The 14,176-nt window shown below is 35.4% G+C and overlaps 1 protein-coding gene across 1 annotated transcript in view; it reads right to left on the minus strand.

Moving 5' to 3' along the window:
• ABCB5 (ATP binding cassette subfamily B member 5) overlaps nt 1-14,176 on the minus strand; it is a gene marked incomplete at both ends in the record, with an annotated part of 99,041 nt that overhangs the window by 71,400 nt on the left and 13,465 nt on the right. Inside the window, 9 exon segments of the mRNA XM_079711818.1 lie at nt 4,152-4,355; nt 5,629-5,754; nt 8,075-8,179; nt 8,710-8,754; nt 8,756-8,827; nt 10,169-10,346; nt 10,427-10,551; nt 13,213-13,384; nt 13,470-13,661. Of these exon segments, the coding sequence (XP_079567944.1) occupies nt 4,152-4,355; nt 5,629-5,754; nt 8,075-8,179; nt 8,710-8,754; nt 8,756-8,827; nt 10,169-10,346; nt 10,427-10,551; nt 13,213-13,384; nt 13,470-13,661 (1,219 nt within the window).

Raw genomic sequence — 14,176 nt, forward strand, 5'->3', positions numbered from 1 at the left:
TGTTGCTGCACTCTCCTCTGTGGCTTCAAAGCTTCCCCCCACCCACCCACAGTCTCCGCCAATGAAGTGGCTTCTAGTGTGTGGAAACCTTTCCTCCTTCACGGCTCCCTCCCACTCGTGCAGGTTCTGTCCCTATTCTTTTGTCTCTGTTTTTTCTTTTTTCTTTTGCCCTACCCAGGTACGTGGGGAGTTTCTTGCCTTTTGGGAGGTCTGAGGTCTTCTGCCAGCATTCAGTAGGTGTTCTGTAGGAGCTGTTCCACATGTAGATGTATTTCTGACGTATTTGTGGAGAGGAAGTTGCTTTCCACGTCTTACTCTTCCGCCATCTTGAAGCTCCTCTCTATTTAGGTATCCTTTAATTTCTCTCAGCAATGTTCTACCTTTTTTTACATAGAAGATTTACAGATCTTTCATTATTCTACTTTATATTTTTTGATGCTATTGTGAATGCCACTTTTAATTTTAATTTTATTTGTAGTTGTTGCTACTATTTAGAGATCTAGTTTATTTTGTTCATAGGTATAGGTCTTACTAAAGTTATCTATCTACTTCTCTTTGAGTGAGTCTTGGTAGTTTGTGTCTTTCAAGGAATAGAACTTCATCTAAGTTAGCAAATTTATAGGCATATCTTTGTTCACAGTATTCCTGTATTAACCTTTTAATGTCTTTGGGATTAATAGTGATGTACCTTCTTTGATCCCCGATATTGGTAATTTCTCTTCTCTTTTTTTGTTTCTTCATCAGGCTTCCTACAGTTTTACTGATTTTATTGATCTTTTAAGGAAACAGCTTTTGGTTTCAATGACTGTTTCTAATGTTTTTCTGGTTTTGATTTCACTGATTTCTGCTCTAGTCTTTATTATTTCTCTTGCACTTGCTTTGGGTTTGATTTGCTCTTCTGACTCTAGTTTGTCAAGGTGGAAACTTAGTTTACAGATTTTAGATCTTTTTCTTTTCTAAAGTAAGCACATAATGCTGTAAGTTTCTATTAAAGCAGTGCTTTAACTGTACGTTGATGCTTGAACAATGTAGGTGTTAGGGGCACCAACCCCCGTGCAGTCAAAAACCAAGTATAACTTTACAGTCGGTCCTCTGTGTCCACATTCTTGAATTCAACCAGCTGTGGGTCGTGTAGTACTACAGTATGTATTTATTGAAAAAGGAATCCATGTATAAGTGAACACATACAGTTCAAACTCATGTTGTTCAAGGATCAACTGTATTCCACAAATACTGATATCTTGCATTTTCATTTTTATTTACTTCAAAATAGTTTTTAATTTTACTTGAAACTTCCTCTTTGAGCCATAGGTTATGTAGAAGTAGGTTCTTTAATTTTCAAATATTTGTGGATTTTCCAGATATATTTCTGTTAATAATTTCTACATTTTAATTCTATTATGGCCCAAGAACATACTTTACATGTTTCCTTTGAAATTATAAGTTTTTTCTTCCAATGGTAAAATCGATAGCTAGTGGGAAGCAGCCGCATGGCACAGGGAGATCAGCTCCGTGCTTTGTGTCCACCTAGACAGGTGGGAGAGAGATGCAAGAGGGAGGAGATATGGGGATATATGTATATGTACACTTGATTCACTTTGTTATAAAGCAGAAACTAACACACCATTGTAAAGCAATTATACTCCAATAAAGATGTTAAAAAAAAAAAGAATATTGTTTAGCTCAGTGAACAGTCCATGTGCACTTGAGAGAAATGTTTTCTGCTGTTATTGGGTGGAGTGTTCTATAAATATCAGTTAGATCTAATTGGTTGATAGTATTGTTCAGGTCATCTATATCCTTAGTGATTTTTTTGCCTGCTTGTTCTATCAAGTACTAAAGCCTTCAGCTAAAAATGTGGATTTGTCTCTTTCTCCTTTCAGATGTACCAGTTTTCTTTCATTTTGAAGTTTTTCTTAAGTGCGTAAACATTTAGTTTAGTTTTTTTTTTTTTTTTTGCCTGTGGATCATAGTTTCCTATTTCTTTGGACATCTAGGTATTGTAGAATATATATTGAATTCTGTGCATGAATGTTGAAGAGACTCTGAATTCTGTTTTCTTCTGAAGAAAATGTTGATTTTTATCCTCATAGGCAATTCAAATATTGACTGATCATCTTGAACTATGTAATCTTGGTTTTATGCTTTGTTGGGGTTAATCTACAGAAAGTCTCAAAACTTGGCAGGACCCAACATCCAAGTTCTATCTCCTTTAGGGATCTTGTCATGGCTTGGTTTTCAGATTTGTTAGAGCAGGTCTAGAGTCAGCCTTACTCTAAGGTGTGGTCTTTACCCCTAAGGTGTGACTATTTTTGGTGTCTCAGCTATATGCCTGAGTTATTAAAAATGGTGTTAATGTGACCTCTCCACTCTGGCTGGGTTGTGTTTTCAACATCTCCACTATACTGCTTGACTTCTACTATCTCTGCTCTACTCTCGGCTTTGTAGCAGCTGCTCTCTGGTAAGCCACGGGTCATCTTATCCTCAGAGAAGGATTCCCAAGGGATGCCTACATAGACTTCTGCCCCCTACCTCATGTCCACAGCTCTCTCATTTTGCCTCTCCAGTTGCTTAAGCTGCCCTGAAATTCTGTCTCTGCCTTTTAGCTCAGTGGGACTGCCATGTTCTCTCTGGATTCCATTTTACAGAGATATGGTCAGAAATTTGTTCCCAGGAAGCATGCTGAAAATTCATGGACTTTCTTAATGAGTTTCCTTTCTCTCAGGAATCACAGTTTTGTGATACCTCTTATCCAGTGCTTGGCACCAATTGTCCTATGTCTCATATATTTTGGCCAGTTTTATGGCTGTTTATGGGAAAAGGCTAGCAAGTATCAGTTAATCCTAATATATTAATTCAAAAATTTGTGTATATCATAGAAGGAGTAATGGTATTTATTTCTGAGTATAGCTTTCCCTAAATTTTCACCTATACGAATTAACCACTTATGTAACTTTTATTTATTATTATGCTTATTCTATTTCCCTGGTTAACCATGGCTGTGGAATTTAGTTTCTATCATAATAACCCAGCATCTTTAATTTGTTCTTTGGATTATACGTTTAGGATTTACTATTAGATTTATAGCAAGGGACATCTTTGTGTAAATATTGGACTTTTAGTAAAAGCAAGTCATAACTTATAGGGAATGACTTAAGAGGCACCAGAAAACTTTCTAATTCCAGGTGGGAAACTGAAGATCGTTGGTGTTTTGAGGAAAGGAAGTCACTGCAAGTGTCAAAAGGTCAAAGAAAGGAAGTCTTTGTTTTCCCAAACCACACAGCAAAGAATGACCTCAAGCCTTTAATGTTTTCTGTCCTAATTATGACCCTAAATAATGGGGATACGTGGTAATGAATGGCAAACATAAGTTTTTATGAAATAAACAAAAGAGAACAAAATTATTATGACCTATGGAGTGTAGTTTGTAAAATATATCCATTGAAACAAACTTTTTTTGTTATGGTTGCCTTCTGGGATGTTGGCATTTTATTTGTGTTTTTAATTTCAAATCTCATCCTTTCATATTTCACGAGGTGCTCCCCACAACAATTTCAGAGGATGCTGATGAACAAATACTTTGAGAAATAGAAATATTTTTAGAGCTCTCTATCAATTTTAAATAGCCATTAGGATCCTAATACCCAAAATTATAGTTTACTGTATCTCTTTCCAACTATCATTTCACATGTCTTGTCCAATATTAGCTCCATGTACTTCTAAAGTCAATGGTATTTTTCCTTTGCCTTATCACAGAACCGATCTGAACACTGTGTGTGACATTCCCACACTTAGCCACAAGATGGCGGTGCAAACCAACATTTTTGCAGATACGTGCTATCCCTCAGCTTGCACTGATGATTTTGTTTCATATTTCTTTTGTTATATTTTAACATATCCGTTATTTTTTCCTTTTCCATTTGCAGTGAGAACAAGTAAGAACTAAACAGATTAAAAATTGGACCTTTCAAAGATGTATTTCTTCTTTTGGTTGTTACCATGCTCTCTCATTTTCAGATGTGTCACCTAGGACAATGCAAAAATTAATCACACTCCCCCTACTCTGTAGATGTTATTGTTATTTAACTTATTTTGGAATATTTCAGTGCTTTACACTTAAGCTAAGGATATAGGCTACATAGTGTACTTACCATGGGGAACTCCATTATAAAATCATAAGCATTTGCGTCCTTTGCTGCTTTCTCAATGTCTTCATCAGTCACGCCATCTCGTCCATATCTAATATTGTTATTAATGGTGGTCCCAAACAAAACAGGCTCTTGGCTGACCACTCTAAAATGTTCTCGATAATGCTGCACATTTAAAGTTCTGATGTCGTTACCATCCACCGTGATCTGTGAATCCAAAGGAATGAACCACGTTGTGATGCCTTTCACTGCATTGGGTTAGAGTCCCTTTTACTACTGAGAAGCAGGTTATTTCAGGAAACAATGACTGACTATATTTTGATAAAATATTTATAGCATGTATAATGCCAATAGACTTTTTCTGGTAGTTGGGAATTAATAAAACCTTAAAAAAATGACTTAAAATTTGGCCAAACTACCTGAATCTTTACTCTACTATCCACAAATTAGGTATTATGAGGATATATACTCTAGGAGCCACAAATATTATCATGTAAACACAAGTAAAAAACTGCAGTTTTGTTATTTTAAGACTGATGTGACCTTTGCATTTTTTTTCTAGGAAACATCCTTCCTTCCCTTCAACAGCCCACTCCTCTGCAAAAGGTAAAAGTGCATTCTATTCACTGCTATAAATAATATTAAATGAACATTGTCTTCTCCATAGATAGTACCATTACCTATTATCCCAACATATTCCAATGACAGAAGCCAAGGTTTGATAATTATAACTCTGGTATTTCACACCAACTGGTATTCTGTCTGGGCATGGATATTCTATGCAACTGCTTTATGTAAGGAATGCTAATCCAGTAATTTATTTATTCAATATTAGCATGGATACATGAGTCTAGTATACTCCAAATGAAGACTTGAGAAATCAAATTTAAGTTTTAGAAGGGTAGATTTTCTTTTAAAAATAACAGTTGAAAAACTGAATAGGAGCATTAAGAATTATGCTTCTGTGACTATCATAGTCTTGTTCGCTATGCTGTTTACAAGGGTGAGAAAGTTAAGTGCAACATATGGATGATAGAAAAAAATGAGACAGTATATTTTCTACAGATATGATTCTTTTGGGATGTTTTGAGAAACTGAAATTCTTGATAAGTTCTGCATACTACAAATTACTATTTTATTTTTCTCTATAGCATTTATTATCTTCTAACATATTATATAATTTACTTATTTTATTTATGGTCTGTCTCTACTATTAGAATGTAAACTTGATGAGGGAAGAGAGGTTTTTATGCTTTGTTCACCAATGTATTCCCAGCACCTAGAATAATGTCTGGCACTTCGTAGGTTCTCAGTAAATATTTGTTGAATGAATGAATATGCAGGAAAGAAAACAATATGGTTTCTCTCCCAGTTTCACTGTTAAAAATTAAAAGTTGACACAGCTGTAAGCTTTCTGTAATAGGTGGAATTTCCAAATCTCATCGTGTGGACTGCATGTGATCTTGCTAGTTGCACTTACAAAGCCATCATCAGGATCATATAACCTCTGCAGAAGTTGGACTGCTGTACTCTTCCCACTGCCGTTGGGGCCAACCAAGGCTACTGTCTCTCCAGACTTAATTCTGAGATTCAGACCTTTCAGAATCTATTGGAAAGTATGGGGGGAAAATTCCATAAAACTAGGATAAGAATATGATTTACCTATCTTCAGAAATATAATGTATAATTATAAACAGGAAAAAATTCTTTGGCACTTAAAAACAAATTTAGATCTTATTACGTTTGTTTCATGTATGTGTATAATAACCTACAAAATTTTGGAGAAAAACGCTAAACATCTCTCTATATAAAGAGGAGATCTAAATTGAGTACTTAAAGATTATTAACTAGCCATAGGAACCGTTTTTTCATATTTTCAACCAAAATAATTTATGTGAATTTCATGACTACCAAGTTAGTGAAAGTTATATCTTCTAACTTGCAACAATTGAATGAAATCTTGCCAGATATCCCTGTGGGCTATTTAAGGAAGTTCTTTCTTAGAATATACGTAACATTGTTGCAAAATAGACTCCAAACTAAAACAATTGGCAGACTTCTTAGCGACTCCCACGAATAGGATTTCACCACTAGAAAGCCTCTTTTTCTAGCGGTGGATCTCACAGGGACATTTCAACTTAGGGGGAGTACTTTTACAATTTTCTCAATAACTGGGGGTTGTTACCAGCATTTAGTGTCCCAGGGACCTGCAATATGAGAGAAACCTCACAAAAAATTACCTTCCCAAAATGACAACAGTAATCCTGTTGAGAAATTCTCACCTATCTTTGCTTACATTTTCCCAAAACATGGGAATATCCCCTTGGATTCTTTCACTTTGATCTCCTCATTTGTAAAGAAAGAGACCCTGTAAACAAACCAAATGTAAAACCTTCAAAGGGCCAAGCAAAGAAGAATCCTCTAAAGGAGGTGACAAATCAGGGACCCCCAGTGAGAGCACCTCCTCTCCCACCTGCACTTTTACTCTAGAATTCGCATCTGTTCTTTCTTTGGAAGAATCTGTGTTTTGTTTATTTAAAGTGGGTGGACTTTTGGGGCGGGTAATTATTTATTTTTCAAGTTAACAAAAAAGCCTATGTTTCAAATGTTCATTTAAAAAATACTTGTTTAAAACCCATACAATGAAACGACAAAATCGGTGCTTAAGTCTTCACGAAGCCAACCCAAATGTAGTTGCAAAATGGAATTAAAATGCTCTATTTATGTTAAGAAAAATGATAGAAGACAACACTATTCCAATAATGGTAATTAAGTAACAAAAATTTTAAAAAATAAAGAGCTTTGAAAAAAAGAACAATGAAAGACTTAGAGAAAAATAAGGAAATAGGAGTAGGTACATATTTTTTGATGCAAATTATGCAGGAGATATTTGGACACTTTAAAAGACATTGAAGGTTGATGGCATCAGTAATTTTACCAATTTCACTTAAAATCATGTCATCCTTTTTCTATAAAGCAGGTGTTTTATTAGGAAGTACTCTTTGCAATCTTTAACAGTAACTACCTTTTTAGATAAATACACTAATAAGATGAAAGGATGAAGACAATAGAAGAGACAGACACATTTTTACAAGAATTTGTCAAAGACTGAATGATAGAGGGAGAAGGATACACTTTATGCTGAGTGTGTGTGTGCCTGTGTAAAAGTGAGAGAGAAAGAAACTGAGGCAAAAATGCTAGTGTAGTAAAAGTCCTAGGAAAGGGATAATGGAAAGACACAATATGTGCATAATTCCCCCAGGTTAGAAACTTTAGAAAGTTCAAATGAGTTATCTATGCTGAGTGGGAAAACATCCAGGGACCACCAGTATGTGGCAGCATCAATCCAAGACATTTTTGCTGTGCTCCCAAATCCAGAGTGAAGGAATTCCAGGAAGTCAAAAATGCTTTAGTCAGTTCAATATAGAGAAGAGGCTGCAAAATGTAACTAGCTCTTCTAGAGTTATTTGTCCATTACTAATCCTTCCTTCTTTCCTTCCTCTCTCTCTTCCTTCCTCCCTCTCTCTCTCTCTCTCTGTCTCTCTCTGTCTCTCTCTCTCTCCCCTCAAGTCTTTAAACAAAGTAGCCAAATCTTGGTCAAAGTGATCCTAAACAGTTTCATATGAGGAGATCCTAGCCAGTGGAAGGTAATATTAGAAAACTGTACATTTTCATAATTAAATTTTACTTACTTTTATAGATGGTCTTGATGGATAACTGAAAGAAACATTTTGTTTGTTTGTTTTGTTTTTTGCTGTACGCGGGCCTCTCACTGTTGTGGCCTCTCCCGTTGCGGGGCACAGGCTCCGGACGCGCAGGCTCAGCGGCCATGGCTCATGGGCCCAGCCGCTCCTTGGCTTGTGGGATCTTCCCGGACCGGGGCACGAACCCGTGTCCCCTGCATCGGCAGGCGCACTCTCAACCACTGCACCACCAGGGAAGCCCCTGAAAGAAACATTTTTAAATTCTACATTTCCTTCTATGCATTCCAATTTATAGCCTGTTGTTGAAAACTTATCTATAGCAGGTTTCTTGGAAAAACAAAGAGGACATTATAAATCTTAGAGAAACTAGGCTGACACTCTCTATGTCCTAAAAGTAGTTTTAAGATGGGTTTTCTTTTACAGTGTTCTCCTTTCTGCTTTAGAAGTACATTGAGTTAGATATGAAGGTTTCAATAAAATACAATCTCCTTGTTGAAGAGTTAAAATAATCTGTCTTGGGCTTCCCTGGTGGCACAGTGGTTGAGAGTCCGCCTGCCGATGCTGCCCCGGTCCGGGAGGATCCCACATGCCGCGGAGTGGCTGGGCCCGTGAGCCATGGCCGCTGAGCCTGCGCGTCCGGAGCCTGTGCTCCGCAACGGGAGAGGCCACAACAGTGAGAGGCCCGCGTACTACCAAAAAAAAAAAAAAAAAAAAAAAAAAAAAATCTGTCTTTCCATAGCCAATTGGGCAACATGGATTTTGCCCATCTTTTTGTTTAAGTGAAATGAAAGTGCCTGTTTTTTGGTTTCCTTCTTGCAGTAATGATAGTTATCTTTCAAGGCAGTTAGGAGTCTTACCTTACCAATAATGTGGAAAATATTAAAGGTGGCTCCTCTAGCTATATATAGTGAAGGTTTCAAAGCTAGGGGCTGCTGCTCCAATGCAATAACTACTATGGATTACACTAATAAAAACCTACAGGAACAAAAAATAATATTTATCCTTTACAGTTATATAAGAGGGACAAGAGAATGAAGTGTATACTTGGTTGAGACTCAGAGGTATATTAGAGAAATTAGGTAGGAAAGAATGGAAGATGCTGCCGAATATAAAGGAAATATTAGTTAATCCAAGTGTAGTTGGCCTTTTCCTAATGTTGAACGACTTCTAATTGTCCCCTAATCTTGTCGTTATTACCTGTTGGGAAGCTGAGCAGAAAAATCTGCTTACTGAGGAGTGCTGAACATACATGAACCTGGGTGGGTAAGGAGGTGAGCTGTACTTCCCTGCATGCTGGTTAACTCCTTAACTTTAAAGAAAAGGATATTATAGATTTCATTGTCTTAGAGATGCTGTACTATTTTTTCCCAAACTTTTCTGAATTCTTATATTAGTGGACACCTGTTCATTTTCAGACAGACACATCTCTGCCAAAAGTCAAATAAGCGAAGAACCCCACACGCTAAGTGTTATTTCCCCTGTCTTATAGATGAGGAAGCTAAAGCTTAGCAAGTCATACACCTATAGTCACACATAAATTGAGGAGGAAAGATGTGCTAAAAATTCCTCATGCTCAAGTTTCATTTATCAGAAATAAATGAATAGCTTAAAGACTTAAAAATGAAAGTCTCAAGTTCAAAAGATGACTTTAGTTGACAGAAAAGAAATCTACATACAATGGGAAGGCCAAATGAGAACTAAAGTATACAGACAATATCAATTTAGTTCAGCAAGACAAATGGTTCTTAATCCTGAGCTGATCTGTTTATTATTGAAACTTGGGAGCATAACTGAAAAAATTACAATTTAATGTATAACCATTAAGAGTTTAAAAAACTCTAAATTGTGATATTGGACAGAGCTGTGTATAGTCTGTTTTTAACATTATTGTATGCTGAAAGGACAGAGGAAGAGCAGGAGATTCCAATCTACAGAATATTTCCAGAAGAAAACATTTAGCAAGGTGAATGTAGAGCGCTCTCTTATCTCAGCAAGATGGAAAGGAAGCAGTCTCACTAGAGGCTGGTCTTTTTGACTTCTGGATTAAGACAACTCTATCTCCCAGTGGAGAATTCAATTATGATTCTTTTAAAAACATCATGCTTTTAGAAGACACTAACCATGCAGGATGAGTAAATCCTGCCAATGTATAGCTATAATTTAAAGGTGTATACAAATCATTTGAAGGAAACAAATATTTGTTTATTAAAAACACTCATCTTCAAACATTCAGTCATTCAAAGAGAAATATTTAATAAATTCTAGGTAAGAAAAGATTATCTAGGCCAGTTACCTTTGTTCTCAAATAAGACTTACAGCAAGAAGAGTTCCGATGGTATAATCAGGCTCTCCACTAAGAATCAAGGAGGTTCCATACCAAAAAGCAAGTCCATAGGTTCCATTCATAAAGAAGTACACAGCACCAAGAGAGAGTTTCGAAGCTATAGCTTTTTTCATGCCAACTTTCTTTGCATCTTTTAGATTCTGTGTGTACCTTAAAAAGACAAAACACAATATAATAGCCTTGGGGGAAAATAAAACCAAGCAGATATTATCATAATTAAAGGAACAGACCTTTGAATTTCTTTTTCCTGGGACCCAAAGGCTATGACTGTTCGGATTGATGACAAGACTTCTTCTGCTACAGCCCCAGCTTTGGAATAAGCATTTAATTCCTTACTGGACAATGAGATAACTATCTGTAATAAACAAAGGCCACAGTTAACCAAAGAATAACCTGGGATGGACAAATATCATATGATATCACGTATATGTGGAATCTAAAAAAAGGCAACAAATGAACTTATCTACAAAACGGAAATAGAGTTACAGATAAAAAATAAACTTATGGTTACCAAGGGGGAAGGGGAGGGGAGGGATAAATTGGAAGATTGGGAATGACACATACACACTACTATATATAAAATAGATAACTAATGAGGACCTGCTGTATAGCACAGGGAACACTACTCAATACTCTGTACTGGCCTATATGGGAAAAGAAGCTAAAAAAGAGTGGATATATGTATATGTATAACAGATTCACGTTGCTTTACACCTGAAACTACCACAACATTGTAAATTATACCCCAGTAAAAAATTAAAGTGTGATTGATTATCAGAAAAAAAAAAAAAAAGAATAACCTGGGGTAGTAACAAGGTGCAGAGAATTCAATTCAGGTAGAATCTAGAATAACAAAATTTTACTATTGAAAAGGTACTTATCACTTATTCTAACCCCATCAGTTTGCAAATGAGGAAACCAATGGTCACGGATATTGACTTTTTAAAGTCTCACCGCAGTGAACAAGCTTAGCTTAATGTAACCTAGAGTCTAAATCTCTATTTTTCCTTCTAATAGAGCTTCACTGTTTTTTCTCTGTGCTTTTAAAAGCTTAGAAAATGAGTATCTATATTAATACAATTTGGAAAAATTTGATTTGGAGAAGGATATTAGGGACACAGTTCTTCTTATGTGCACCCTGGAAATCAGTGTGCCTGATGTGACTCGATTTGATTTGTTATTATGTAAAAAACAAGACTTCCAGAGAGTATGAGTCACAGAGTTGTGGCAGGAAGAGGAATATGACTCCTGAAACTAATACTACATAATGCAGCCTGCCTAGTAAACGCTGTATCGCCACATAGTAAAATGTGAGATTTGAGAGAGAGAGAGAGGGAGATAGAGTGAGAGAGGAGACTATCATTCTTGGTGATATTAGTCAGGTTTACCAGATTTATCATAAATTTAAATCATAATGTGCTTTTCTTTATTATACACCCCACTTACTATTCCTTTAATTGGTAAAGGATTTAATTTAGTAATTAGCATAAGAGTTCAATGAAAGGAAGAAAGGAAATTGTCTTCAGAGTTGTGAGTCTATAAAACTACAGCTTGCTCATATAACAAATCTATCCATTTTCAAAATACATTCCACATAAGTGGAACTAATTTTATGTAAGACATGCACAGATGTTTGTTAAAGCAGAAGGTAATATAAACTGAGTAATACTCATTATTTACTGAATTCACTTAATAAAGACAGCTATCACTGGAGGGGAAGCTGCACATAGCAAAAAACCTTGTACATAGCCAGTATTCAATATGTATTTGCCCAATTAAATTGAATCGAAGGATGCTAGACACCATCCAGCCTGGCTTCTTTAGTCATTTAGATAATTTTGACTTTACTTGCTTCCTACTTGCAATTAGTTAACAACAATAGCAGACCTTAGTTTCCCCACTGCTGTTCTTTTAAAACTCATTGTCCACCTCACTTCTTGGGCAGTTAAGGCTCTGATTTTAGTAACATACTGTGGGTAATCTTCCTACTGAGGGGGTCCTCATTTCAAATAAGCTGGGGATGAAGATTTTGACAAGGGTTACAAGGTCAACACTAGAAGTCACACTAAATAAAGATCTGCTGTCTATACACCCAAGTCTATTTTGAAGGAATTATTCAAACAGAATATTTTTATTGCTGAAAATTCTTGTTTGGTTGAATTTGTATGTTGCTAGCAAATAAACTCAGTGAATTTTATGGCTTTGACTTCCATAAAGAACAACTGGCTTTGAAAATTTTTAAACTCCAAAAAAACCCTGAAACAAAACAAAACTCCATCTCTTAAGAATGCACTGTGCCTCCAATCTAGAAAATGGGTATACACATTGGTAGAACTATATTGGCAGAGATATATATATTTTGCCTTGCACAAAGAGCATTGGTTTCAAAACCAGGCTGTAAATAGATTAATATCTTGTAAAGAGATTAAGATTAATACAGTATAACAGGGCTAAAAATATAATTTAAATGTAAATACAAAGTTTGTTTTAAAAAATTGAAACAGATTTACATACTACATAAAAATATACATTAGCAGACATTTTAAATGTTAATTCAGAGCCTTATAAAAATATAAACTTGAAATGGCTGACATAAAATAGTCACCTAATAGCTCAGGTGTTTACTGTTTTAGGATTTTCTCATTCTGTTCTAGTGAAATGAATTGAAACACATTTTTCTGGGAATTTAGACAACACAAGGCTTTCCCAGCATTCAATGTATAACAGCATAAAGCATAAACCGCATAAAGTATGACAGCATAAAGCTTTATCCATGCTATTATTTGAAACTGCATTAGGTTCTAAATGAAGTGGAATGTTTTAGAATGTTAGTAAGGTATTAAAACCAAACCTCATTGTAGCCAAATAACTTGAAGATAGAAAGGTAGTTAATATTCCTTCCTATTTTGGGACACAGAAAAAAAAATAGAAATGCCTTCTTTTTTATACAAACTCAGTAAAATATCTAGTTCACATTCCTGCTTCCAGTTAACACTACATTAGTCACCTTGCCTACCCTAGAAAACATGGCTGTTGAAGCAATTATAAGAGGTGATGTGGACAGAGTCACCAGGGTGAGTTTCCAGCCCTTCACCAAACCAATCGCCAGGCCAACAGAGAATGTAGACATGTTTTGAAACAACAGAGCAATCTTGTCTCCAATATCATCATTGATTTTGTTGATGTCACTGAAACAAGAAAATAAATGCAGTTAAGTCATTTATACATCATATATGAGAACAGAGTTGATAAAATGCACATCCATCCTCTTACTCAGTCATGCGAGTATTAAGTTCACCGATGTCACAACTGTCAAACCAGCTGATGTCCTGAGACAAAATTGAATGAAAAAACTGTTTTTGAATTCTCTTGGTCTGTCGAGCTGCAGTTATAACCCCAAAGGAAATCTGTATGTAGCCAAAAACCAAGGCAGTAACTCCTATTCCAACATAATACAGGATCAACCTGGAAAAAAAATTATTGTAAATTTTAGTGAGACTGAAGCACAACATTTTTCCCTTGTTACCAAAAGAACGAAATCTGTCATAATACTTGATTAAGAGAATTTGGGCTAAAGCCTATAAGATAACTAAAAATAAACCACCATGAGAAAGACTGAAGTATGCTGATGTAGGAATCTAGGTTACCCTTGTAAGACGTTTAGAGTATGTCTCTCTTATATTATTAGCAAAGATTAGCATTTCAAAACATATTTGCTACTTATAGTTTCTGTCCATATTTTTAATACTTTCATTTGAAAATGTTACATTGATGTAATTATGATAGCTGTATGTGGAAAAGGAGGGTAAAGAAATGATAGTAGTCAAAAGCATTTTGTAAAACTCTTTAAATACATATACTTAAAATCCAAAATTCAACTTAAGGAATTTACCCTAAGGAAATATGTACAAAGATTAATATAAATGATTGTTCATTATAGCATTAATTATAATACATAAAATTGAAAACATTCTAAATAG

This window comes from Hyperoodon ampullatus, assembly GCF_949752795.1.
Source record: "Hyperoodon ampullatus genome assembly, chromosome: 9".
Taxonomy (NCBI): Eukaryota; Metazoa; Chordata; class Mammalia; order Artiodactyla; family Ziphiidae; genus Hyperoodon; species Hyperoodon ampullatus.